The sequence below is a fragment of the Bos javanicus genome, chromosome 13 (assembly GCF_032452875.1).
Source record: "Bos javanicus breed banteng chromosome 13, ARS-OSU_banteng_1.0, whole genome shotgun sequence".
Taxonomy (NCBI): Eukaryota; Metazoa; Chordata; class Mammalia; order Artiodactyla; family Bovidae; genus Bos; species Bos javanicus.
Genome location: NC_083880.1, coordinates 61,412,828 through 61,439,353, shown reverse-complemented (window position 1 = coordinate 61,439,353; position 26,526 = coordinate 61,412,828). Strand labels below are relative to the sequence as shown.

The following is a 26,526-nucleotide window of genomic DNA, read 5'->3' as shown; positions in this document are numbered from 1 at the left end:
CCGTCCCCTCCCCGAGCCTGACGGTGCCAGGGTTGGGGGAGCGCCCCCACCCCCCACCTCCGGAGGTGGAGGCCCCACGCGGCCCCAACAAGCTGTCGTTGTCCCGCGGGCCCCGGGCCCGGCACACTGGGGCTTTGTCCAGCCCCCCACCGCGACCCACGGGTTGGGGGGGTGCGGCCCACGTGACCGAGCGGGTAGGAGGAGCCTGTGGCGGCCGAGGCGGCTCCAGCATTTCCCTCCCTGGCCGGGGGGGGCGGCGGCGGCGGCGGCGGCTGGGCAGAGCTGGGCCGAGCTGCGGACGCCGGGCCCCCCGATCCCCGCCAGGCTGCAGGCGCCGGGCCCGGGCCGTCAGGGCAGCTGTTACCCTTGCGTTCAGCGGGTGGCGAGCTGGGGTGCTCCCGGAACCCCGTGCCTGGGATCATGGGGAATGGTATGACCAAGGTAGGGGGCCGAGATGGCGCAGCCCGCCCCTGGCCGCCCCCAGTTCCGGCCGGGCGCCTGCCTCTGACCTTCTGGCTCTGGCTGGCTGTGTGTGTGTGTTTCTCCGTCTCCCCGGGTCTCTACGAGCAGACTTCAATGTCTGTCTCTCTGGGGCTGTATCTCTCTCTCTCTCTCTCTGACTGTGTCTCCGTGTCTCTGTGACTCTGTATTTCTTGCTGTGTCTTTCTGTGGCTCTCTGTCAACCCTAGGCTCTATCTCTCCCTGAGTCCCTTTCTCTGTCTCCATGTGTCTCTGTCTGCCTTGTCTCTGTCCCCCTGGACTCTCTAGTGCTGTTTCTCCATCCTTCCCCACCCCGACTCCCACACCCCCATGCCTCTGCCTGACTCCCCACCTGTCCCTACTTCCCACCGCCTCCTCAGAATTCTCCATCACCTACCTGCTACCGGCCAAGTCCACCTCTCCATTCGCCCCTCCCCCGTGCTCCTCCCACTCTCTTTCCCTAGGTCTTTGTGCCCTGCTCCTTCTTCCTCTCCCCCTACCCAAGCTGGCATCCCTTGGTGGCCTGCCTCTGCCGCCCTCCCTAGACCCCTCTCACAGAGAGTCCAGGCCCACAAGAGAGAGGACTCTGCTCCTTGAGTCCTGAGGGTCAGACACTTTTCACGAGTCTAAGGGGAGCTGTCATGCACCCCTACCCGTTTGACGCCCTGCCTGTCTCTCCTGTAGGTACTTCCTGGACTCTACCTCGGAAACTTCATTGGTGAGCACTGCCCACTCTGTCCCAAGGCCCTGGCATGCTCCCTGTCCCAGGCCTGTGTCCACCATTTATGCTCTGGCCCACGCACCCTGGACATGCTCAGGAATGGGGCTGGGGGCAGGGAAGTGATGCCAGGCTGGGAGCAGGGAAGAACTCATGAGGTCTAAGGGGGACGAGGGTGGAGGAGCGGCTCCAGTGCAAAGGGCTCAGAACACTGGACGCTGGGCAGGCCTGCACCTGCTGGGAGCCTCAGCGTCTGCCTCAGCACAAGGCCTACCCCCGCCTCTAAGGGTTTTTTGGGTCTTGAGGTTCTGGGCTGAGGTCTGTTTAGAGGTGTTGCTTCTAGCTGGGAAGCTGGGAACACTTCCCTGCACAACCTCCTCCTCAGAGGAGAGGTCTCTAGAGACTGGAGTCTACCTCAGAAACTTCACTGGTGAGCACTGCCCGCTCTGTCCCAAGGCCACGGCACTCTGCCTGTCCCAGACCTGTGCTAAGACATAGGCTGGTCTGGAGCTGGTGAGACCCAAGGCAGGAGAAGTCACTTCCATCAGTGGAGTCAGAGAAAGCTTCGGGGAGGGAGGGACATCTGCCTGGGGCAGAGCTTTCTCCACCTACTCCTGTCCCCCCTGGGCTTAGGGGCTCCCCCTCTCCTAAATCCTAGTCCCTTCCTCCCTGGGAGCTTCCTCAGCAGTTCACACCACATCGACTTCTGAATATTTGGTAAGTAAGGTCTGAATCCTCTTTAAGTATGTAGGCTGATGAGGGCAGGGGTCATGAACTTGACCCCACAGTGCCACGCTCAGCCAAGTGTGCACATAGTCAACAGTCAATGTGGTGGATGATGAAGTGGGCATGGAGCGGAGATAGAGTGTTATTTACTTTGATGATAAAAGATCTTCATACGCTGGGAATCCAGCCCCTAGTGATGGTCACTGAGAGCTGTGGGGAGCATCTCCCTGGGTCATGTTTCATTTAACTTTATAAATACAGATACACTATTTAAAACAAAAAATGGAAGTCTATTCTGCATGCTATTCTGAAGCCTGTGTTTTGCATTTAATATTTTGTGGACTTCCTTGCACGTCAGCACGTAGAGATCCATTTAGTGGCTGCAGAGTATTCAAGTATGAATATACCATTATTTATCCAGTCCCTTTTTGGGTTGTTCCCATTTTTAACTATTTCTGATGTGTTCACGGTCATAAGAAGAGAACATGGTCTTCTCCCACACAGTTTTCCGTGTGAGTTCATTCTTCTGTAGTCAAGATTCCTAAAAGTAGAATTGCCTGGTCAAGAATATGCCAGGAAAGGGTGTTTGCGATGGGAAGAATGGGGGGACAAGGCTGGGGAGGTGCTGAGCTGTTACCTGTGGGTACCCCAGTGGTAAGACTGAAGCCTAGGGGTATGACAGGGGTATGCCCCTGTCATGCTAGGGGCAAGAGGTGGCGAAGGAGCAGGGTGCTGGCGGAGGGTGGGCAAAGGTGGAGAGGGAGGGACCAGGAGGAGAGCAGGGCGGTGAGCTCCTGCCTCACTTGACCATCGGGAACATATAAATCACACCTGCCAGATTGGCTCAGACATCCTGTTTCTTTCAGATGCCAAAGACACAGATCAGCTAGGCCGGAATAAGATCACACACATCATCTCCATTCACGAGTCACCCCAGCCTCTGTTGCAGGTATGCCTTACCCCCACCCCAGGGCTGTGTGCATAGCGGGGGAGGGGTGCTTTACACCCCCACAGCACCCATTTATCAAGTACCAACTACGTGCCAGGTCCTATTCTGGCACATGGGCCTTCCTGAGCCATGCTAACTCATTTGGTTAAAAACTGATCTGTTTTCCACTAGCATCCCTACTTGCTCCCTCTTTGGCAACTGAGAACCAGAGTGGTAAAGTAACCTGCCAAAGGCCACACATCCAGGAAGCTTAGCTCCTTGGCTAAGGAGCTGAGTTCTCACAGGGGCTTCCCATTGTCCAGCTGAATAGATGATTCCAGGCTCTGCATCTCACTTGTGACCTGGGGCTATGATTTTACCCATCTGGGTCTCTGATCCCTCAGCCCTGTCTGTCCCCAGGGAGCTGCGAGATGGTGAAGATGTTTTGCACACTGGCCTCCACTGGGAGGGCTGGTGCTGGTATTATCAAGTCCTGGAAAAAACAGGGTAAGGGTTATGACCTAGAGTAGGAAAGGCAGAAATCCAGGCCACATGTGCTGGAGTCCAGCGGTCTGAATTCATATCTTTACCACATTCTCTCTGGAACCTTGGGCCCAGGACTTCACCTCTCCAGACCTCAGTTGTCTGAAAAAGGGGGATTTTATAACAGTTCCTACCCCCACTGGGTTGTTGAGAGCCACATAATAAGTACTCAATAAATTTTAGCTGATATAATAACAAAGTTAATCATATTCTCAACCTATCAACAGAGCCCCTTCCTTCTTATCTGTTAGCGTCTGGGTCACCCACTGAAGGGAAGGAACACTGGGTGGAAAGGGGCCCTGGAGACCTGAGATCCAGACCAGCTTCTGTCACAGATTTGCTCTGTGACCTTGGGCAGGGTCCTCCCCGTCTCTGGGCCTGAGTTTCCCCTTGTGTCAGATTTGATGGTCTCTAAGAGCAACCTCTGATAATCTTTGGTTCTCAGTGTCATTTGAAGAAGAAATTTCCAGGTCAGTGGAGTCTGCTTTTGCTTTATAGGAGAGGCTTGTTTTGGAGTATTTGGAGAATGCAGTCACTACAGTGCCTGGGGAAGCTGTCTAGGCATGACTATATTTACTAATGAAATGATAGCTGGCAAAATGAGTCCTTGCTCCCACAGCCCTCCCCTCTCCTCACCAGCATCTCCCTCTCCATCCATCACAAAATTTACCAGTCAGGGTTTGATAATGCCCAGGAAGTTCAAGGCCAATTGTGTTGCAAACTGAAATTGCAAACCTTGCAAAAGATGCAGGCTCTAGTGACCTTGGGGAAGATGAGTTATAGAGAAGGGCTGGAATTTCACACAAGCCACTAACAGATGAGGACCTGGCCAGGGGGTCCCTTAGTCACTGGCTGGAGGTGGGCCAGGCCCTTGAAAAGAGCCATTTGAATATCAAAGGACGAAGAAAGGTTCTTGAGAAAAGTGCCTCTTGGAATGTGGGCAGAACTCATCTTTAAGATCTTGTGTGAAGGTTGGGTATGATATCAGAGCACGTTTGTTGGAGAAATTACTGACAATTCATACTTGATTATTTTAATAATTAGTACAGAATTGGGAAGATGCCCTGGAGGAGGGCATGGCAAACTACTCCAGGATTCTTGCCTGGAGAATCCCATAGACAGAGGAGCCTGGTAGGCTACAGTCTATGGGGTCACAAAGAGTCGGACACAACTAAAGTGACTTAGCATGCACAGAGTTTATAACCACAGTTCATGAACTAAAAGCTTATCTTCATAGTTTTTGTTTCTTTTCAAGATAATAAAATCTACTTTGCCCTTCTTACTGTGTAATTTTGTAATCCTCACATGGAGGGGAGTCACTTTAAGTGACCCTTTCCCAGCTGTTAAATAAAAAGTCCCTGGGCCCATTTTTGGCAGATGCCCAAGCCACCCATGGGGTTAAGATACTATCTCCTCAGAAGGTTCTGGAACCATAGGTGGTCAGACCTGAGAGGCTCTCAGAGAAGGTGTCTATCCTCTGGGCAGAGACAACAGTGGCCCAGAGAGGAGCAGGAACTGGCCTAGGGTCGCGAGGTGCTTGGGAGGCCCAGGCTGGGGTCAGGGGGTGCAGGCAAGGGCTGCCCACTGCCCATGTGTGTTTTGTGCTTGCAGGACATAACCTACCTTCGCATCTCAGTGGCCGACGCCCCTGAGGTACCCATGTAAGTTCCTCTGGACGGGCTGACAAACAGGACAGCTGCCTCCTGTGGTGGGAGGAGGGGAGGTGGGAGGTGGCCTGAGAGAAGACAGAGAAGACTCAGGCCCCAGAGCTGTCCTGGGGACCCCAGCACAGGTGGTCTCCCAGACTGCTTTGATTCTCAGCCATGTCCTTGCCTATGCCGCTGGCCAAGCCTTAACCTCCCAGAAGAGCTCAGTGTCCTCACCTATGAATGGAGAGAGCACCCTGTCCCTCAGGCTCAGATGCCCTCATGGGTTGGAAAGGGTCAGGCTCAGCCTGTTCCTGGCCTTGGAGTTAGGAATCTGGGTTCAGGCCAGGCTTTGCCGTTTACTTGCTGTGTGACCTTGGACAAATCACTTCCCCTCTCTGAGAGAGAAAAATGGATGTGTGGGGTGTGGGGATCTATCATCATCAAGGAGACTTTCAAGGATCAGATGGTACAGGTTGAGGCTCTAGGACAGGGCCTGGTGTGTAATGGGGGCTCAAAAAGCAAAGATTGTTTGTGTTATTAGTAGTAGGGGCCCCCAGCCTGCGGGGGACCCAGACAGACACTCCTGCCCCTTGGGAATCTTGCTCCCAACCCCACTGCTGGCTGTTGTCCCCAGGTGCTTTGATTGTAGACCCCAGAGGGGTGGGACTCCTCCCGCCCATTTCCTTGAAAGATCAAGATGAATCCTCCATGAAAACAGGATCCACAGGACCCGTTGAGGAGGTGCTCCTGCCTCTGTGGTGGGATTTCATCTAAGGCTTCTCTCACCATCTGAAATGCCACCATTATTGCACACACACTTCTCCACCTGAACTGCAGCATCAGCCCCTAGTCACCTCATGTGTCAGCTGACCTGAGGGCCCAAGGCTCTTTGTCTGTCTCTTGCCATCCCAGAAATGGAGGGTGGGGGGGACAGCTTCTTGGAGACCTGTGCCCCCGGACCCCAACACTCAGTACTTTCTTGCTTTCTTCTCTAGCAAAAAGCACTTCAAGGAATGTATCAACTTCATCCACTGTTGCCGCCTCAATGGGGGAAACTGCCTTGTACACTGGTGAGTTAGGAAGGGCGTGGGGGGAGGGGAAGTGAGTGAGTGTCCTCCATCCTGAACACACCCTCATCCTTCGGGGAGTGCAGCCTGTGATGGGGCTTCTGCAGCCTGTCACCATGCCTGACAGTCCACCATTCATCTGACAGCCTGATGGATGACACTCTCCCCAGCTGTGGCCAGATAGCTGTTTCTCCCTGAGACTCAATTTTCTCATCTGTAAAATGGGGGACAGACTGTTGACCTGATGGGCTATTGGGAGGAATAGGTGAAGTCATGCAGGTAGTTCAGCATCCTCCAGTAGTTCCGGCTCTTTCTCCTCCCCTCCAGCCTTGGAGGCTATAGTATAGGGCAGTGAGGAGGCCCAGGCTGGGAGATGGGACCTTTTGAGTTTTCCCAGGACCTCCTGGCCCTGTAGATGTCATTCATCCCATGACTTCTCACCACGCTTGCTTCAGGGAAGGTCTGCCTGAGCCATAGGGACACCTCCTCTAGCCTGTCTCTCCCCCTCTCTCCTTTCCTTGCTTCAGCTTCACTGGTCATCTCTCCATTCTTCAAGTCCATCTGGATCCCACTCACATGGTCTTTGTACACTGCCGGAATATTCTTAACAATCCTTACCCATTTTTCAGAATTCAGCTTGTTGTCACTTCTTTGGGAACCCCTTCCCTAATCCTCCATATCCCTTCCACTAGATGAATCCCTCTTCCTATACCATTTCCTAGCCCCTGGACTCATCTTCAAAGCAATTATCACCACCTGAAATTGTCTCCCTGGTTAGTGTCTGTCTCTCCTAACCGTCTTATAAGCCCCAGGCTGGCAGAGACTATGTCTGTTTTATTCCCAACTATATCCCCAGTACCTGAAAAATCACAGATGATCAGGAAACATGTGTTGAATGATTGAGGGAAGTGATGTTTCACTCAGGCCTTTGTTGTGAATGCCTGGTGAGTGCCAGGCAGAGGGTACAGCAAAGGCAAAGGCTTGGATGTGAGAAGACAGGTTTTGGCAGGTTCCTTGTAGTTGGAGCTCAGGAGGCAAAGGTGGGAGAGCTGAGTGTGGATTCGGTGCCTGGGGGACACAGAGGAGACTGGGCCTAACCTGAAGTCTTGGGGGTATGGTGTCCCAGCTTTGCAGGCATCTCCCGAAGCACCACCATCGTGACGGCGTATGTGATGACTGTGACGGGGCTAAGCTGGAGGGACGTGCTTGAAGCCATCAAGGCCACCCGGCCCATTGCCAACCCCAACCCAGGCTTTAGGCAGCAGCTTGAGGAGTTTGGCTGGGGCAGTTCCCGGAAGGTAGGGGCTGCGGCTCTGTGGTAAAGAATCCGCCAATGCAGGGGACGCAGTTTCAATCCCTGGGCTGGGAATATACCCTGGAGGAGGATATGGCAACCCACTCCAGTATTCTTGCCTGGGAAACCCCAAGGACAGAGGAGCCCGGCGGGCTACACATGGGGTTCCAAAGAGTTGACACAGCTGAGCAACTGAACAACAACAGGGGCAGGGGCTGGGGCAGGGGTGCGAGACTTCTTACTTGAGCTGAGCACTGACTGGAAAGAATTTTGCCTGTGCTTCAGACCTGGCAGATTTTTCTGAGGTCTTGAACTTGTGGCTCTTGAGCTAACTTAGCCCCTAGGTGTATTTTGTTTGGACAGCCAGAGGTTTCCTTCTCCTTTTTAACTTAGGATGTGTATACCCGCGGGCCAGATTATGGACCCTTCAATTTGGCCAGGTGCCAGCAATGCCCACTCTGCCTGCCTGGAACCTGAAGGCATTTGAGCCTCTGGCTCCTTTGGAGAGACCTGTCCAGTCCCTACTCCACCCCTGGGTCCTTGAGGAGGCCAAAGCAATACCTTCTCCTGTGCCCACTGGGCAGATGACACGTGGAGATGTCAGGGACTGAGCCAACCCTCCCCTCTCCCCGGAACAAGAGATGAGAAAGGGAGAGAGAGAAGCAGCCAGTGTAGGAAGCCAGGCTGGTTCCCAAACTTGTCTGCAAGGCTGTATTAGGAAAGAGGCGAGTTGTGCAGGCTGGGGAGGGCTTAGTGTGGTCCCCACTGTGCAGGTGGAGGGGTCACTTCAGTAGGTCTGGAAGTTGGAGTGTCAAAGGGGAAGAAGGGGATTCAGGGAGAGGGAAGGGACTCGGAGGGAGAGGGGGCTCACTGAGGGGGATGGAGACCCCAAGGGAAGCTAAGAGGACACTCAGGAAGGGGAGGGGCTTAGCAAGGTGTGGGGAGCTAGTAAAAGAGCGGAAGGTCCAAGGATGGAGAGGGGACCCGGGGCCGGGGACCGACCCCGCCCCTCTTCCCGCCCCAGCTTCGCCGGCAGCTGGAGGAGCGCTTCGGCGAGAGCCCTTTCCGCGACGAGGAGGAGGTGCGCGCGCTGCTGCCGCTGTGCAAGCGCTGCCGGCAGGGCTCGGCGACCGCGGCCGCTTCCCCGGCGCCCAACTCCACGGCCTCGGAGGGGACCTTGCAGCGCCTGGTGCCGCGCTCGCCCCGGGAGGCCCACCGGCCGCTGCCGCTGTTGGCGCGCGTCAAGCAGACTTTCTCCTGCCTCCCGCGGTGTCTGTCCCGCAAAGGCAGCAAGTGAGGATCCCGCCCCCGCCGTGGCGCCCCTCGTCCTCCCGACTGGTCCCCCTTCTGGGATCGTCCGGGCTTCTCACGGCCTTCAGGAGGGGCCCAGCGCCCGTGGGAGCCGCGCGGCGGCCTGATCCCTGCCCCTCTGCCCTCCTGGCTTGTCTGCGTCCGCAGTCCGTGTGTCCTCCATCTGTGTGTGTGGCTCTGTGTCTGGGCCGGCCTGCTGCAGCCACCTGGTGCCTTAGTCCTTGGGCTGGGGGAGGGCGCCTCCCCCCCGCCCCGCCCCATTGAAGGCGGCGGGAGTGGGAATGGGTGAGGGGGAGGGCTGGATGGGCCTGGAGGATATTAAAGAGACGCAGAAGCTGCCGGTCTGATCTCGTCTCCCAGTCATTCAGTCCTTGAGCTAAGGTGAGGGGGCGCTGTTCCTGACGCCTGCAGGAAACAAGAATGGGAGGAAGTTTGCATCCCCTACGGCCTGAGGAGCCTGCCATCTTCCCAGCACTGCAGTGGGCTGGGCTGAATTCCGCTTCCTTTATCCTCACAGCTCTCTCTCCCTGGAGCCCTGGTCTCCTGAAAAGGCCCCCAATTCCTCTTTCTCTTTGAAGCCCCTGACCCCTGGCTGAGCCCCTGTCCTCCCTGAACCCCACCTCTTCCTCCCCAGCTCCCTTCCTTTCCCTATCCACAAATCCTAGCTAGTAAAGGTATAGAAGTAGTACCTCCCTCATGCCTGATTTTTTACTTGAATGAGCTCACTTAATCCTCAGGGAGGAAACAAGTTCAGAGAAGTCGGGCAGCTTGTCCAAGGACAGACAGCCAGAGTAGGGGAAGCTGGATGTGACGCTGGACAGTCTGTGTCCCATGACGTTGTTAAAAAGCAACTCCTTCTGGTCTTGAAGGTTACTGGCCAGGAGGATCCACCCCCGCCTACTGGGAATGACCCTTCCCACTTAGAGTTTAAAGGCCAGGGGAGCACTGAGAAGGGAGGGCCTCAGGGCAGCCCAAGATAGTGGCAGACTGGCTGAGGATGAACAATGGTCACCTGAGCTTATTTTTCCTAAACTAAAATTAACTTAGAGTTAAGAGGGATCTGAAATTTCTGTAATCTAATAATCACCTGTACAGGGGTTCTTAGGATGCTCCGAGACCTGGGGGTGATGGGGGAGGCCTAGATTCCAGGATTGAGTGTGGGAGATGGATGAAATAACCTTCACTTGCTGCCCCACCTCCTCGGCATTCATGCAACAACAGTTCATTGAGTACCTACTGTGTGCCAGGCCATGAGCTGGGCACTGAAGACACAGCAGCGAGCAAGCCTCTGCACTCATGTTGCTGACATTCTGATGGGAAAGACCCTGGATAAACAAATAAACAGCTGCTTTGCTGTGTTGGTGGAAGCATTTCAGGCAGAGGGTACAGTACCTGAAGAGACCTGAGGTAGGAGGGTGTATGGAGAGCGGGGTGGTAGGACTCACCAGAGTGCAGGGAGCCTGTGGTCCTCCTGGCTGGTTAGTGGTGCCACCACCCGCAGGTTCAAAACATCTTCGTGATTCTGTTGGTGTCGCACCCTATTTAAAAGCCCCCATCGCCCTCTGGGGTTCCCTGGTGGCTCAGGGGTGGCGATGCAGGTTGGACCTCTGGGTTGGGAACATCCCCTGGAGGATGGCATGGCAACCCACTCCAATATTCTTGCTAGGAAATTCTTGCTAGGAAGAACCAGGTGGGCTGCAGTCCTTGGGGTCACAAAGAGTCAGACACACTGAAACAACTGAGCACACACAATTATCTCTGCCATCTCTAGGAGAAAACAAAACCCCTTGATAGGATATTCCAGGTCCTTCATGATGCTCCCCACCCCCCTCATTACCTTCACCACACTCTGGCTCAACAACCTCAATAATATTATCACTCATTTATTGAGCACTCTCTGTGGGTCAGGCAATGTGCTGGACACTGGACCTGCATCTCATGGAATCTGCAAGTGGCCCTATGAAGTAGGCTTTGCTATTTGACAGATGAAGAAACTGACCATCTTGGTGCCCAAGATAGTCAGCTAGCAAGTTGGGGGTGGGGGGCTGGGATTGGAATCCAGGCTGTGGACCCCATCCTCCTCGTTACTATGACTCTGCCCCCTGCCCTGAAAAAAATGAAGAGATTGCCTGACACAATCGAGACTCCTGTTTAGATGCAAGTATTACTCTTGTATTTAACCATTTGAAATTCTCTGTGCCGCTTTGGAGCCCTGCAGTTCCGAGTTTGAATCCTGGCTGTGACTGTAGAAAGGTCAGAACTGGGTGGCTGCTGCCATATGAGGACAGAGAGTGGGGAGCATGAGGAAAGCTCCCTGGCAGGTACACACGAGGGACAGTGCCCAGCCTCTGGTCAGTGCTGGCCCCCATCTTGCTCAGTGCTGGCTGCAGGGAGGGCTGGTTTCTCCCTCTCAGAGCCTCAGTTTACCCAGGTACACAGCCAGCGTGGAGCAGTCTGAGCTCCTTGACCTTTTTCATATCACAATCCCCCTTTGACAGTTTAATGAAAGATACGTGCGTGCTAAGTCACTTCGGTCATGTCTGACTCGGTGACCCTGTGGGCTGTAGCCTGCCAAGCTGCTCTGTCCATGGGATTCTACAAGCAAGAATACTGAGTGGGTTGCTGTGCCCTCCTCCAGGGGATCTTCCTGACCCAGGGATTGAACCCTTGTCTCTTACATCTCCTGCACTGGCAGGTGAATTCTTTACTACTAGCGCCACCCAGAAAAAATATAGAGATGAAAAAATTGCATATACTTCTGGTGGGGGTGGGGTGGGGTGGGCGGTTGGTATCACAGACCCCACCAGGAATCTATATAAACTCCAGGTACAGCTGTTGGGAGGCCGTGTGGGACACTGTTTAGGCTCCTGGACTCTGGGGGCAGAGAGTCCCGGATTCAGATACTGGCTCCCCCAGGCACTAACTGGGTGACCTCAGTCTTCTAATGACAAAATCAGTAATTTTACACATCTCACATGCTGTTGAGACATGTGAGCAATTGAGACACTGCAGGAAAGCCAGACCAAGCAAGCATATCGGGGAGTGGTCAGAAGAAGGGGACTCCCAGTATTTAAGGAAATATTTCTCCAAGGGTGGCTCATGGATCACCTGGATCAGAATCCCATGGGGGACTTGTTTAAAATTCACGTTCCCTGACTTCTTGCCCAGGAAATCTAATTCTGCAGGTCTAGGTTGGAGGCTGGAAGTGTGCATTTTAAACCAGTCTCTGCCTCCCAGTTTTGCCAGGAGTTAGTTTGGTAGGCACTATGCTTTTCCCACCTCTTCAGTCCTGGTCCTGGAAAGAGACTAAGTTTCCCGGAGGCTGTGAAGAAAGGAAAACAGGTGCAGAGATGGAGCAAGGGACACCCTGGGTGCCCGCGGCCCACCCCCCCCTCCAGCCCCCCCGCCCCCGTCCGGCTCCAGGGACCGGTAGAACCCGGGGCTACTCCACCCTCTACCCTCCAGTGGGTCTTGGCTTCCCACGGTACTTCAGGCTGCCCGCTGTGTAAGGACTGATGCCCTCCAGGCCAGGCGACACAGGGTGGGGCGAAAGGGCCTCCAGGGAGCAGAAAGGAAAGCGAAACTTCCCACACAGACTTTCGCTTTCGCCGCCTCCGCGCTGTCCAGGTGGCCCCGGAGCGCGATCCCCTGTCGCCCTGGGATTCGGTCACCCGCACGCCCCAGACCTGGTCCCCGGAGCACTGCGTTCCCCTATGGCCGGCGACCCCTGGCGGAGGGACGAAGGGAAGGTCTCCGACAGCCGGCGACCCATGGCGGGGGCCGGGGGTCCCCTGCGCCTCCGAGAATGGCTGGTGGCGCAGATCGAGAGCGGGCGCTATGCGGGGCTGCGCTGGGAGGACGCAGGCAAGACCCTCTTCCGCATCCCCTGGAAGCACGCAGCCAAGCAGGGTTACCAGGTGCGGCAGGACGCTGCGCTCTTCAGGGTAAGGGAGTGGGGGCGGGGGTCCCAGGTTTGGTTCCCGGAGGGCTCTGTATGCACACGGTCCCAGCGCCTGGAGCGACCTGATGCGCTGCCACCTCCGGCCACTCGTTCAGCCCTTAACCTCGGCTGTCTCTAGGTTGATGATAATGTTTTCTACATATGGGAGACCCTCCCCTGGGTGCCTGCTATGTCGCTTCAGTGTGTCCAGCTCTTCAGTGTTGTCACCCCATGGACTGTAGCCCACCAGGCCCCTCTGTCCATGGGATTCTCCAGGCAAGAATACTGGAGTGGGTTGTCATGCCGTCCTCCAGGGGATCTTCCCAGACCCAGGGATCAATGCAGGAGTCTCTTATGTCTCCTGCATTGACAGGAGGGTTCTCTACCACTAGCACCACCTGGGAAGCCCACCCTCTTAAAAGAGCATTAGCCAAGCGCTGCATGACTTGCACCATCCTCACCCGCTAGGGTACTTCACCCTCTTCCTGGGGAAATTAGATACCACTGCCATGGGTGGAAATTCCCTCCACTTCCCACCCCTAAACTGTTAACCCCAGCAACTTCGGGACATTTTCTGTGCTTCCCAAGCCCAGCCCTTCTCAGGGACCTCCTCCAGGAATGCCTTATCTTTCTTCAGTCACCATTAACTTCCTCCAAACTGTCTCTTTCCCATCAAGGTTTTAACTCGAATCTCTTCCATGAGCAATAAGCAAACAGCCACATCCCAGACCACTGCCACCATCCCAAACACCACAGCTACCTCCAGCTCCTGCTTCTCTGGTCTCCCCTCTACTTTCACAGAGTGTAAAGCATCTAGAAAGGGCCTTCTGATTATCAACGCCCTCACTCATAACCCCTCAGCTCCTCTTCTCCCCACAGTCTGGCTTCTCTTTCTCCTGCTGATGTCTCTAATTGTCTCTAAGAATGCCATTGCTGTCATCTTCTTAGACACCCCCTCCCCTGCCTCAGTTGGTCTGCATCTAGTGGCCCCCTTCTCCTCCTTGAAACAGTCTCCCTTGGTTCCCAGAATCTCTGTGTGCCCACTCCACTCCAACCCTGACCTGTTCTCCTCCTGCCTTCCGGGCCCCTGCTTCTCAGCCTCCATCCCCTCTCCTGCTCTTTCGGTGTTCGCAGCACTCCCTCCTGGGCCTCCCTCCTGGTGTCCCACTCTCCTTACACAGCCTCAGGATGGAGCCCAGTGTTTCCCAGCCTCCCCTCCAAGCCCCAAGCCTGCTAGTCTAGCACTCCCAGATCTCTCAAACTCAGCACCTCCTCGGTACCACACTTGTCAGCTCCCCGCTGCAAAATTGCTTTTCAAAATGGGAGATAGCATCACCCGCCACCCAGACTGCAGAGCCAGGCACCTGAACCCTGGCTGCTCCCCTCTCTTCCAATCTCATTCTAACCCATCACCAAGGTGTTTGGCTCTTCCTGCAGAACCGCTCTTTCAGCCATCTACTTGGATCCATTCCCACCATCTCTCACCAGGACACTAACTGAGTGCCCTGCTTTCCCGTCCCTTGGCTCTCCCCTCTGTCCTCCAGAGGGATCACTCTAAATGTAAATGTTGCCTCTGCACTCCCCTCCTCAGATTCCTTCCATGGCTCCCTGTTGCTCCTGTAATTAAGTCCCAACTCCTTACCAGGACCTCAAAGCCCTGCACGAACTGCTCCTCTCTGGCCTCTGTCCATCTCTCCCCACTCCCTCCCCAACTTCAGACCCAGCCAGATAGTTCTTTCACTTTCCAAATGGTTCCTGTGTCTCTCACTGGGAGACCTTTGTACATTCCGTTCCCCCTGCCTGGAACACCCTCTCCACCTTTACCGGCCAACTCCCATCATGCTCAGCATAAACATCCCCTACTGAAGACAAGCCTCCCCTGATGTATTCATTTGTTTAAAGCCTTGAGGAAGCTCTGATCCCAAGTCAGCCCTGATCCCTTCTGTTTCCTCCATTGAACAACTTTCCCTATGAATTACAAGTGCCTTGTATGACTCTGCCTCCTCCAGCTGCCCATGGGTTGTGACCCTGAGCGCAGTGCCCGGCTCACAGAAGGAACTCATTAAGTGTCGAACAGGTGGTTACCTGGCCTGTACCTTAAAGCTGTGTGCTGTTCAGAAGTGGGAGATTCTGTGGACTAGCCCTTCCTGTCCCTCTTTGGGGGTGCTTTGATCTATCCTTCAACCCACTAGTGACACACACATGTGACCCCCTGGCTTCACGCCCTCCCAGTACCTCAAAGCCCACAGGATAATGCTTGGCCTTCATAATCCAGCTTCAGTCTGTCTTCTTCCTTAATTCCTCTTTCTCTTTCCCCCAACACATGCAGTAGATCCTCTTTCTTCACAGATAGCATATTGACAAATTCTCTTACTTGCTGAAATTATGTATAATCCCCCGATTGATATTCAAGGTACTTTTGCAGTCATTCACAGAATGAAAAAAAAACAAAAAACAAAAAACTGGGTCACCAGTATGCACATTTCCAGCAGAAGCTGAACAAGGTGACAATCCTAGTTTCAGCTCTTCTACTGTCCTTTCACAGGTATCCTTTCACAGACAATCTTTAGTACCACATTTTTGATACTTTTTGTGCTTTCTGTTGGTGATTTCACTGTCTAAAATGACCCCCAAGCCCACACAGTGCTGAAGCTTTGTTAGGACTCCTGAGCACAGGAAGGCTGTGATATGCCTTTTGGAGAAAATACCTGTATAAAGTAAGTTCCTTTCAGATGTGAGTTATAGTGGTGTTGGCCATAAGTTCACTGTTAATGAATCAACAGTTTATATTCAATAAGGTGTCTTTCAACAGAAATACACATAAAACAAGGTTATGTATTGACTAGTTGATAAACAGGATGTATTGACCAGTTGATGTACCAGAGGCGGACAAGGACTTAGCCTTGTATTTCCTTTAGGAGCGATAGTTCAGTGTTCCCTTACTCAGTGTTTCTGTAAATTTTAGGAAACACAAGTACCATGAGTAATGAGAATCAACTGTATACACACCCTCACATACACACATCAGCTCGTCATACCAGGCTGCTCACTGTCCCTTGCGTGCTTCATGCCACGCTTTTGCTCAAGCTGTTACCCTGCCAGGAATATCACTTCACCTGGCAATTTCCTACTCATCCTTTAAGGCCAAATTCAGTCCATCCCACAAATATTTACTGAGCATCTCTTGTGTGCCAAGCACCACTCTGTGTGCTTGGGGGGGCACAGCAATGTTCCCAAAGATCCCTCTCTCAGCTTGGTGATAGCTCCCCGAGCCTCCAGCCCAGGTTACCTTTGAGTTAGAGCATCATGAATATAATGAACACATTCTGCAGTAAACAAGCGCAGACTGTGTGCCAGCTGCTGTGCTAAGCGTCTTACCCAGACCACTCAGCTTACACCTGCCACAACCACGTGAGATTAGGTATTATTAGCACAGTTTACGGACCGCAAAATCAAGCCTTAAAGGTCTCACCACTGGCAAGAGACACCAACATGGGAAGTGTGGCTTTTGTCTGGTGTCCCACTAAGCCTGGGATCTCCAAGAGCAATGACTGAGTGCGATTTATCGGTTAAATCACCCCCCACCCCCGTCCACCACTGATTCCTGAATGTGATCAATTCGAGCAAGACATCTCTTGTCTTCCCCTTTGACTTCTCTGCTCCACACTGGCCTTCCTTGAAATCCAGCTCACCCCCATGACCTCTGCCCTCGCTGTTCTTTCTACCTAGAACAGCCTTCCCCTAGTTCTTTGTCAGACTCCTTCCTTCTTTTCAATCAGGCTTCAGCCCAAATGCTGCTTCCTCCAAGAGGCCTTTTCTGATAACCCTCTCTAAAGCAGTCCCTCCTATTTTTTATTTATTTAGTCCCTCTACCATAACAGCCAGGCTTCCCAAGTGCCAAGTTGGAGACAGAGGTTCAGTCCCTGAGTCAGGAAGATCCTCTGGAGAAGGAAATGGCAATCCACTCTAGTATTCTTGCCTGGGGAGTCTCATAGACAGAGGAGCCTGGTGGGCTACAGTGCATGGGGTCGCAAGAGTCAGACATGACTGAGCCACTGAACAGCAAACAACAACCATAACAGTCATTCTAATGTGTTTAATGAGTATCTTTGATTTATATGTGTTCTTGCAAAGTGGGCATTGCTGTTTGGTGTGTGTCCTTATGTACATCATCTTGTGTTGTAGGTCTCATTCTGTATCTTACTTTGATTTCAAGTACTTTGGGTCAGCTTTGGGTCAGCTCTGAAGATCCATTCTTGTTCTCTGTCCATCTAATTTGTTCCTAAATGTTGTACAGACTCTACAGTGGGTATCTATTACACACACACACACACACACACACCCATCTACTTCCCCAGGGATGGACACAAATTTGCTTTCTGAACCACAAATAACTCTGCAGTGAATCTGGTCCCCTCATGAGCTTCTGTGAGAATTCCTTGAGAATTGAAATTTCTGGTCACAGGCTATGCTTTTACTTAACTGGACTAGGCATACCTGAGTACCCTCCAGAAACTCTGCCCCCATTCCACTAACAGTGTCCACATCCCAACCAACTCCTGGCTTAGCCAACTGGCTAAATTTTGTAAGCTTACAGGTGATATCTCATACTTTTATCTGCACTTCTGTGGCACTAATGAGTCACAACATCTTCTCCTATGCTCGTGGGCTACTGGTTTCCTCTTCTATAAACCACTCATTGGTGTTCTTTGATAAGATTTTTTTTTCTTTTGGGGTTGTTCTCTGTTTCTTCTTGATTTGCAGGAGTTCCCATATGTTCTAGATCTTATCCCCTTGCTGCTGATTCAGACTTTGCAAATTTTTTGCCTTATGGTTCATGCCCTCAAAATTTTGTTTATGAAACATTATCTGCCCCCTAGAAGATTTCTTCCTACATAATCTCCTATTAGGTTTATGGTTTCACCTTACTTTTGTTTTTTTGGTCATCTGGAGTCCACTTTGTATGGTGCAGTAGGTGCAGATTTTATTTATGGCTCTCCAGGTAGCAGGTCCAGAGAAGGCGATGGCACCCCACTCCAGCACTCTTGCCTGGAAAATCCCATGGACGGAGGAGCCTGGTGGGCTGCAGTCCATGGGGTCGCTAAGAGTCGGACACGACTGAGCAACTTCACTTTCACTTTTCACTTTCATGCATTGGAGAAGGAAATGGCAACCCACTCCAGTGTTCTTGCCTGGAGAATCCCAGAGACGGGGGAGCCTGGTGGGCAGCCATCTATGGGGTGGCAGAGAGTCAGACACAACTGAAGCGACTTAGCAGCAGCAGCAGCAGCTAGCAGATCACTGCCATCATTTTTTGTCTCATTGTATTATTTTTTTATTTCTCACAATCCATAATTTGGAATATAATTATTTCTTTTCAGCTGTTTGCAGCTGCCTTCTCCCATTAGACTTGCATTCCTTGAGAACAGGGATGTCTGTCTTGCTCCCCCTTCAGTCTATAATTTGAGCTTGCTCAAGGAGCAGGAGCTCAAGAAATAAGTGTTGGATGGAGGGAGGGAGGAACAGAGGAGCCTAGGGGCAGAGAAAGAGACAGAAGGGTGGACCAAGGCAGTCCTCATCCCTTTGCATGGCACCAGCCCTGTCTCCCAGGTCATTCCTCCCCTATTCCCCTGCTTATCCTCAGGCCTGGGCCATATACAAGGGCAAGTACCTAGAGGGCATTGACAAGGAGGATCCCTCTACCTGGAAGACACGGCTCCGCTGTGCCCTCAACAAGAGTGCTGACTTCTGTGAAGTACCTGAGCGCAGCCAGCTGGACATCTCCAACCCCTACAAGGTCTACCGGCTCCTGTCTGATGGTGCCCACGACCCAGGTACCATACTGCCCCCTGGAGGTAGAAGCTTAGAATGGCTCTCTAGGCAATAAGGACTCCACCTTGCCCATCTGTAAAATGGGAAAGAGTGAACTTACTGAGCTCAAAATCATGGGCTGGTAAACACAGAAGGATGCTTACAGTTTACCTCCCCATTCCAAAAGGAGGAAACTGAGGCCCAGAGAGAGGCGGGCCTTGCCTGAGATCATGCAGTGAGCTGGGATCATCTCAGACAAGGTTGAAGGGATTCACCTTGGGGCCCAGGAAACCACAGACTATTTCTTGTGCCATCCAGTTACCAGGGCTTGTGCTCCCGGTAAAGAGGAGGGCATTCTTCAGAGCCAGCAGAAGCCCCCTGGAGGAGTGACAGAGCCAGCCTGCAGGACCAAAGAGCAGGTCAGTGTGTCCTTCTAGCCCCTGCAGCCTTGCCGACCCAGTCACCTCGCACCCGTGCCACCCCCGCTACAATCTCCAGTGCATCACCTCATCCTCTCCATCAGGTCTTGGCCATCGTTGTCCCCATCCCTCGATCAGCTCTGCTTCCTGCCTCTACTCCATCTCTGCTATCACTTTCAGTTCCTTCCTTCTATTCTCCTTAACTCCACCATCTCTGTCCCATTGTCTCCATCACCTTCACCTCCATCCCTCATGTGCATCAATCCTATTTTCTCCCATTTCACCGCCTCTCCCCTGTTATCACTGGGTCTATCAGTATGTCCCCACTCATGCCACCAAATCTAGTTCCCTTGTATTCCCTTCACCTTCATCACTTCTAGCTCTCTATCATCTCCCATCATCTCTGTCTCCATCACTGTCTGCATCAGTCTTACTCCACCCGACACATCTCCTCCTTCACTTATGGTCCATTGCTCCATCCCATCACCCCATTAGCCTGGTTCATCCCACTGTCCCCAATGCCCCATTCCATCCATCGCTCTGTGCCCCCCATCTCTGTCACTCCATCTCCTAATTCAGTCCTAGCACTTCTCTCCCTACCACAATGAATTTCATCTCTGACCCCATTATCTCCAAAAACCTCATCAACTCTCTTTACCTCTGTGGGGAAAAAGAGTCTTCAGCTCTGAAACCTCAAAGCCCCTATTAACCCCAGCTGCCCTCCATTCTGCCCAGACCTCCATCTGCCCCAGTGCAGACTGTCTGGGAACTCCTGTGGCCCACAGGTCTCATCTCCTACCCTTACCACCCTTCCTCCCAATGCTCAGGATGGATCCGGATTAGTCACAGAGGATAAAGACAAGGAGCAGCCCTCCAGGCTAGCCCAGCAGGACTTCCTGCTCCCAAGCCCTTTGGCTGACCACAGTAAGGACTGGGTCTCCTCACCCAACCCTGCCCCCTCCCTGGCCTCTTCTGTGACCTTGATATAGGGGTAAAGGCACCCAGGGTGAGACAATGCCTTATTGCTTCCTCTCCTTCCCCAGGCTACCAGGCACAGAATCCCGTCCACCCCTGGAGCCCTTTGCCGTCTGAGGATTTCAGCAACCCTGGTAAGGAACTGGAAGGCCCTCTCCTCTGACCACTGTGCAGAACTGAGGAGGGCCTAGGATTGAAGCCAAATAGCCTCTGTCTCCCACCCAAAACACCCATGCAGACTCCAGATAACAAGAGCGAACATTTGTTGAGGGCTTAGCTTATGCCAGGCATCCTTCTAAGTCTCCCCACAGCCCTGTAAGATAGATACTGCCATTCCTGGCATTTTACAGATGCAGAAGCCAGACACAGAGATTAAGAACCCTGCCCAAGGCCACACAGTAACCTTGGGAAAGTTACTAAGAGGCCACAGTTCCTAAGTGGCAGTGAGAGATTAGAATCCAAGGGCCTGGCTGCAGAGCCCACAGCCCTAACCACTGAGCATACTGCTAACTGGAGCCTGCTGTTTTGTTGTTGTTGCTATTATTATTATTTCTTCCAGCACTAAAATCCTTGCTGGGAAGAAGCTCCTAGAATTCCAAAAACTGGGGCTAGGAGGGCAGCAGTATCATGCCCCCATTGTACTGATGGCTCCAAACTCTGATTTTGAAGCTCAACTACCAGTTCCATCCTGGTAGTTCCAAGTATGTATCCGTTGAAAGTAGTTATACTGGAAGCTGTAATTATATACTACCACCACCACTACTGCTAGAATTATTATCACTTAACGGGAGAGAGTGTCAAAAATTCCTGAGGTGGGGGCCGGGAGGACCGCTGGGTCCCCTGCCCGGTTGTGTGGATGGAGAGGGAGCCAGCGCCCGCTCCCTTTCCCGCAGATTGCTGGCTGCACGTGCGCCTCTTCTACCGCGCGGAGCTGGTGCGCGAAGCCACAGCGCTGGCGGCTGAGGGCTGCAGCCTGAGCCCGCGCGCGGCCACCGCGGCCGCCGAGCGACTCCTGGGGCCGCCGCCGAGGGTCGCGCAGGTTCGCTTCCCGGAGCCGCCGGCCAGCGCCCACGTGCTGCGGCGCCTGCTGCCCCACCTGGAGCGCGGCGTGCTGCTGTGGGTGGCGCCCGAGGGCGTCTTCGCCAAGCGCCTCTGCCAGGGCCGCGTGTACTGGCGCGGCCCGCTTGCCCCGCACCGCGCGCAGCCCAACAAACTGGAGCGCGAGCGCACCTGCCAGCTGCTCGACACGCGCCGCTTCCTCGCGGGTAAGAGCGCGACAACCGGGCCATGGGTTTGAGAATTCTGGGCCTGGGATGGGCCTGGAAACAAAGGACATGACCCAGAAACACCGGGAGTGGGAACGAATACGGACATGAGCCTGTAGGAGGTGGAGGTGTAGGCTTGTGGCGGGCTTGGGACGCTGGGTGTGGGACAGAAGCCTAGGACTTGGGCACGTGTTGTCTTAGGGCATTAAGCATAAGGTGGGCATTGGGGCACTGGGCACAAGATAGGCGTAGGTGAGTGGCAGTGGGCATGATAGTGAGCCTAGGGCACAAGGCACAGGGCCTGAGAATTAGAAGTGAGACATGAGACAGGCATAGGGATGTGGAAGTGGGCCTGGGCACGTGGGGGATGTGGATTTACAGGACATGGTCAGGGGATATGAGCACAAAGTGGGCACCAGATGGGATCCCCCGACCCCAGACCCCACCATCTTGGTGCCCATAGAACTGCGAGCCCACCTACAAGATGGTTGCCCGGAGCCCGAATACCAGATCCGGCTGTGCTTTGGTGAGGAGTACCCGGGGCCCCCGGACCAGCCCGAGGAGCGGCTCATTATGGCCCATGTGAGTCACTTTCCGCTCCATCGGAGAACCACCCCCCACCCAGCCCCTCTAAATAGCCTCTCACTGCTCCCTCCAGTCCCAGCTCTACCCCTGACCTGCCATATGACCTCTGATCTGGAAGACCTCCTGTGTGAAAATGCACGTGGAAATGGGTTGTCACTCCCCGCCCCTCAACAAAGTGGGTGGGTAAGGAGAAGTTTGGCTCATTCCTCCACCTCACTCCCACCCCGCAGGTGGAGCCAGTCTTCGCCAGGGAGCTCCTCCTGCACTCGAAGATCCACGGCCAGGTGCCCGGGTGGCAGGTTCCCAGCCTAGCATCCCTGACAGCATCAATCACCTGCTGACACAGCTGAGTCAGCCCTAAGCGGCTTCTTCCTCCTACCATACCCACTAAAGCAACTCCCCACAGGGTATAGATCCCACCCTAGTCCTGCACCAACTGAGCCAGGGGATTTAAGATAGGTTGGGACAATGGGAGCCGGTCACCACCTTCAACCACTCAGCCACCAAGCTGGAGCCTGGGAATCAGGCGCAGAGATAGACAGCTGGACCTGAGGCATCAGGCTTGGAAATCAAACTCAATCTTGAGGCTCCAGAAATAACAATTAGGACAGAAACAAGGCTTGATCTTTTTGTTAAGAGTCGGACATGCCTACACTGGTTTACCTAAAAGTGAAAAGTGAAAGTGAAGTCGCTCAGTCGTGTCCAACTCTTTGGGACCCCATGGACTGTTGCCTACCAGGCTCCTCTGTCCATGGGATTTTCCAGGCAAGAATACTGGAGTGGGTTGCCATTTCCTTCTCCAGGAGATCTTCCCAACCTAGGGATTGAACCCGGGTCTCCTGCATTGTAAGCAGACGCTTTACCATCTGAGCCACCAGGGAAGTACCTAAAGTGGACTCTAACTGCACTTGATCCATTATAAAGTTTGCTTAAAGCTGAGTTTACTGGGAGTTCCCTGGTGCTCCAGTGGTTAGAACTCTGCACTTCCACTGCTGGGGGCCCAGGTTGGAGGGATCCCTTGTGGGGGAACTAAGATCTTGCAAGCCCCACAGCCTGGCCAAAAAAAAGGAGCAGGGGCTGAGTTTACTAATAATTAGACCCTCGGTATGGTTTAGACTGAAGCCCAACCAGTAACGGAACTGTCCCACTTCTGAGGGGTTCTGAGTTTCCAGACCCTCCTTCCACCTGCCACAAGTCTCTCTTCTTTGGAGGGGGTAAGAAGTAGTGGGGGTCGGGGCTCCCAAAACAGAGGACTTGACCTGAACCTGGGGCTTTGAATGCTAACCACTAGACCGCCACCTGTAGATACTGACTTTGGAGAAACCGAGGCAGGCCTAGGATAGGAACCTAAGTGGGTCCCAGGAGTCCATCCCATCCCCAAGCCCCACCAATTTTTGCAAAATGTGAGTTGTAGGGAGTCCTTGAGAATGGTGGAGGGAGGGAACCCCCTCCACCATGAAGGCAGTGACCCTGCCTTGTCAGTAAAGTCACTGTTTTCTACCCCAGATATCAGACCTTTTACCTTTTCTGATTTCTGACTTTATTTATAGGAGTTCTCCTACAGATGGCAATGTAATAAATTTTTCAGTGATATATAAATAAGCCACTTTTACAGAGGAGAAACTGTGTGACTCCGCAAAGGACAGAAGTCAGTCAAATCACTGTTTTTAAAATTCATTCAACAAATGTTTATTGAGCACCTACTCCATTTCAGGCAAATGCTGCACACTGGGGATAGAGCAAACCATGGTCCCTATTCCCTTGGGGGTCACAAACCTGTTTTCCAGTGGTGGCCTGGTAACTGTCCTCTACCCCTGCCCCTCACAGAAGGAGTAGTATATTAAGGAGTTCCAGACTTCTGAGTTGAAATCACAGCTTTGGTCTCTCACTAGGTGTCAGGCAAGTCACTTAACTTCTCTGAGCCTCAGATTCCTCATCTACTCAAAAGAACCTATGAGGGCCTCTGGAGCAGAGTTGGTCTGAGAAGTAATTGTCGAGAGGGGAGGGGAGCTGGCCTGGCATGTCAGTGGCGCACAGGAGGTGCCGGCTGACTTGGTTGCTTGGGGCTGGGAGAGCACGGTGGAGGTTGCTTCATCCTTCACAAGCCTTGACTGTCCTGGGCTTCACTGTACCCCCAGCCTAAGGCTGCAGCTATCAGAGAAACTCAGCTCAAGGTGACAGTCCTTGTCATGCCCAAACCCTTACTCGGTGCCAGGCTCTAAAAGAGCACTGGATTCTGTGTAAGCTTTGCCACCGCCTGGACAACTGCAGAGTCATCAGCTCCATTTTAGAGATGGGAAACTGAGGCTCTGCCAGAGAATTGGTTGAGAGCCTCTTGGAAGGGGGATGTCTCTGGCCTGAGGTCTGTCCTCCCCATTCTAGTCACTAGAGGGCGCCAGCGCCCAGCAAGCCGAGTTTGGGCTGGCTCTCATGACCACCCCAGGTGCCCACGTCTTGCAGACCCCAGTGCTAGAAGGGCAGGGAACAGTGTGACCCCGAGTGCTCTGCACTTCGGGGAGGAGAAAGAGAATCACGGGCCTGGGAAGAGGAGGAAAGGAGAAAGAGGAAACCAGAGGTGGGGATTCAAGAGGCCCTGAGGCTCTTCTCACAAAGCTCCCTGTGCTTGAGCTCACAGATCCTACCTCTCCTCTCTCCTGAGAGTGTGTGTGTGTGTGTGTGTGTCTCCCTCGTCCTATCTTTGTGGATTTCTTTCTTTCTCTTGTTCAGTGATTCTTTTTCTGTGCTCTGTGCACGTGCGCACGTGTATGGGGCTGGCTCTGTGTCTCCCCTTTTGCTGTCTACTTGCTGTCTCTTGTCTCTGCCTCTGTCTCCTGTGTGTTCCTGTCTCCCTATTATGTCCCCACCTCTCTTCGTCTCTGTCCTTCCTTTCTTCATTCTCTCTATCTCTGCCTTGATCTCTTTTTGTTTGTCTCTGTCTCGCCCAGTTGCACATCCCATCCGTCCTCAACCACCACCACCAGGCAGCACATGTGGGCTGAGGGTCTCAGTCCCTTCCCTCCCATGTCTCCTCACCCTGGGCAGCTGCTCACAGCTTCCCAATCCTGGCCTCTCCTGCCCGCCCCTCTTGGGCCTGGGGGGAGGGGAACGCGGGAGGAAGGGAGGGCAGCCTGGCGGGCCCACCCCTTTTTGCCTTTCCAGGCTGGGAGGCTGGGCCAGTGGGCCTTTTAACCAGCCTGGGCAGGCTGTGCCGGACACCAGCCCTGGACACCGTGCCTGGCCTCTGTGGTTCCGGCAGCCCGGCCAGCCCGGCCAGCATGCAGCAGCCACCCCCACCCGGGCCCCTGGCCCCTGCGGCCGAGCCAACCAAGCCTCCTTACAGCTACATCGCCCTGATCGCCATGGCCATCCAGAACTCTCCAGGGCAGCGGGCCACACTCAGCGGCATCTACCGCTACATCATGGGCCGCTTCGCCTTCTACCGCCACAACCGGCCGGGATGGCAGAACAGTATCCGCCACAACCTGTCACTCAACGAATGCTTTGTCAAGGTGCCCCGCGATGACCGCAAGCCGGGCAAGGGCAGCTACTGGACGCTGGACCCCGACTGCCATGACATGTTTGAGCATGGCAGCTTTCTGCGCCGCCGCCGGCGCTTCACCCGACGGGCAGGTGCTGAGGGCACCAAGGGCCCCACCAAAGCGCGCCGTGGACCCCTCCGAGCCACCAGCCAGGACCCAGGAGCCCCTGACGTCGCAGCTAGCAGACAGTGCCCATTCCCGCCGGAGCCACTGGAACCCAAGGGCCTAAGCTATGGGGGTCTGGTGGGGGCCTTGCCAGCCAGCATGTGCCCGGCCACCACCGATGCCAGGCCTCAGACACCCTCAGAGGCCAAGGAGATGCCCACTCCCAAGGCTGCAGGCCCAGGGGAGCTCCCTGTGGCCACCTCGTCTTCCTCGTGCCCTGCTTTTGGCTTTCCCACCAGCTTCTCTGAGGCTGAGGGGTTTAGCAAGGCCCCTGCACCCATCTTGACCCCGGAGGCCACCATCGGGAGCAGCTACCAGTGCCGGCTGCAGGCGCTGAATTTCTGCATGGGGACTGACCCAGGACTGGAGCACCTCTTGGCCTCAGCAGCCCCCTCCCCTGCACCATCCACCCCTCCAGCCTCCCTCCGGGCCCCGCTGCCCCTGCCAGCTGACCCCAAGGAACCCTGGGTTGCAGGCAGCTTCCCTGTCCAGGGAAGCTCCAGCTACCCACTGGGGCTGACCCCCTGCCTGTACCGGACGCCAGGAATGTTCTTCTTTGAGTGAAGGCCAGCCGGCCTCAGGCCGTCCCTGCATAGCCCCTGCCAACTACGCCCTCCAGGTTGAGCCTGACTCTGGGATCTGGGGAGCTCTCAAAGGATGCGGGCCTGGCAAGCTCACGACAGCTGGGACAGGAAGCCAAGATTGCAGCGGTGAACACTCAGCCAGCCCTAGGGCCTCTGGACAGACTTGGGGGTGAGGGGAAGCAGGGCCCCCTGGGGATTTACTCTGTGGCTCTCAGGGCCAATAAAGCCAGTGTGATGATGAGGGTCAGTCTGCTGGATGGTTGGCAGCTGAATACCAGGACGCCTGGTTCCATGTAGAGTGGGTGTGGTTGTGGGGTTGAATGGCAGGGGCAGGGGACCCCGGATATAAATGTCCCACATGAGGCTCTCTACTGCTGGGGACTTTCTCAGGGGGTTTCCCAGGAAGGCAGAGGAAAGGGGAGCAGGGAGTGGGAGAGAGAGAGAGGAGGGATGTAATCAGGAGAGATGCCCAGCAGGGTTGGGGCTGGGCGGCACTGAGTGGCTGACCCTCCAGCCCCAAAGTCTGT

General features: G+C 54.2%; 3 protein-coding genes across 6 annotated transcripts; all 3 read left to right on the top strand.

Annotated features, from left to right (window-relative positions):
• The first annotated feature begins 242 nt into the window (after positions 1 to 242).
• On the top strand, positions 243 to 9,063 carry LOC133259568 (dual specificity protein phosphatase 15). Its single transcript, XM_061437213.1, has 7 exons — positions 243 to 441; positions 1,165 to 1,198; positions 2,791 to 2,873; positions 5,007 to 5,056; positions 6,040 to 6,114; positions 7,238 to 7,409; positions 8,430 to 9,063. Exons 1-7 carry the CDS (start codon positions 421 to 423, stop codon positions 8,700 to 8,702), a joined length of 708 nt encoding a protein of 235 aa, XP_061293197.1. The 5' UTR covers positions 243 to 420; the 3' UTR covers positions 8,703 to 9,063.
• A 3,093-nt stretch (positions 9,064 to 12,156) lies between these two features.
• On the top strand, positions 12,157 to 26,240 carry LOC133259566 (interferon regulatory factor 4-like). Of its 4 annotated transcripts, XM_061437210.1 has the most exons (8): positions 12,165 to 12,660; positions 18,301 to 18,490; positions 18,786 to 18,886; positions 19,714 to 19,810; positions 19,930 to 19,995; positions 20,755 to 21,126; positions 21,590 to 21,708; positions 21,942 to 26,240. In XM_061437210.1, the coding sequence occupies exons 1-8, from the start codon at positions 12,232 to 12,234 to the stop codon at positions 22,050 to 22,052; spliced, it is 1,485 nt and encodes a 494-aa protein (XP_061293194.1). In that variant the 5' UTR covers positions 12,165 to 12,231; the 3' UTR covers positions 22,053 to 26,240. The 4 variants fall into 4 exon arrangements, with proteins under 4 accessions (XP_061293193.1, XP_061293191.1, XP_061293195.1 ...); XM_061437209.1 differs by having other exon boundaries at positions 12,157 to 12,633; positions 21,590 to 22,053; XM_061437207.1 differs by having other exon boundaries at positions 12,159 to 12,660; positions 21,590 to 22,053.
• On the top strand, positions 22,057 to 26,240 carry FOXS1 (forkhead box S1). Its single transcript, XM_061437212.1, has one exon. The coding sequence runs from the start codon at positions 24,987 to 24,989 to the stop codon at positions 25,977 to 25,979; it is 993 nt and encodes a 330-aa protein (XP_061293196.1). The 5' UTR covers positions 22,057 to 24,986; the 3' UTR covers positions 25,980 to 26,240.
• Positions 26,241 to 26,526: the final 286 nt, after the last annotated feature.

Coding starts and splice junctions, on each gene's coding strand:
- LOC133259566 (XM_061437207.1), top strand. CDS start 12,232: ATGCCCTCCAGGCCAGGCGACACAGGGTGGGGCGAAAGGGCCTCCAGG. Junction 18,887..19,713: donor CCTGCAGGACCAAAGAGCAG/GTCAGTGTGTCC, acceptor CCCAATGCTCAG/GATGGATCCGGATTAGTCAC. Junction 19,811..19,929: donor AAGCCCTTTGGCTGACCACA/GTAAGGACTGGG, acceptor CTCCTTCCCCAG/GCTACCAGGCACAGAATCCC.
- FOXS1 (XM_061437212.1), top strand. CDS start 24,987: ATGCAGCAGCCACCCCCACCCGGGCCCCTGGCCCCTGCGGCCGAGCCA.
- LOC133259568 (XM_061437213.1), top strand. CDS start 421: ATGGGGAATGGTATGACCAAG. Junction 442..1,164: donor TGGGGAATGGTATGACCAAG/GTAGGGGGCCGA, acceptor TCTCTCCTGTAG/GTACTTCCTGGACTCTACCT. Junction 2,874..5,006: donor CACCCCAGCCTCTGTTGCAG/GTATGCCTTACC, acceptor TTGTGCTTGCAG/GACATAACCTACCTTCGCAT.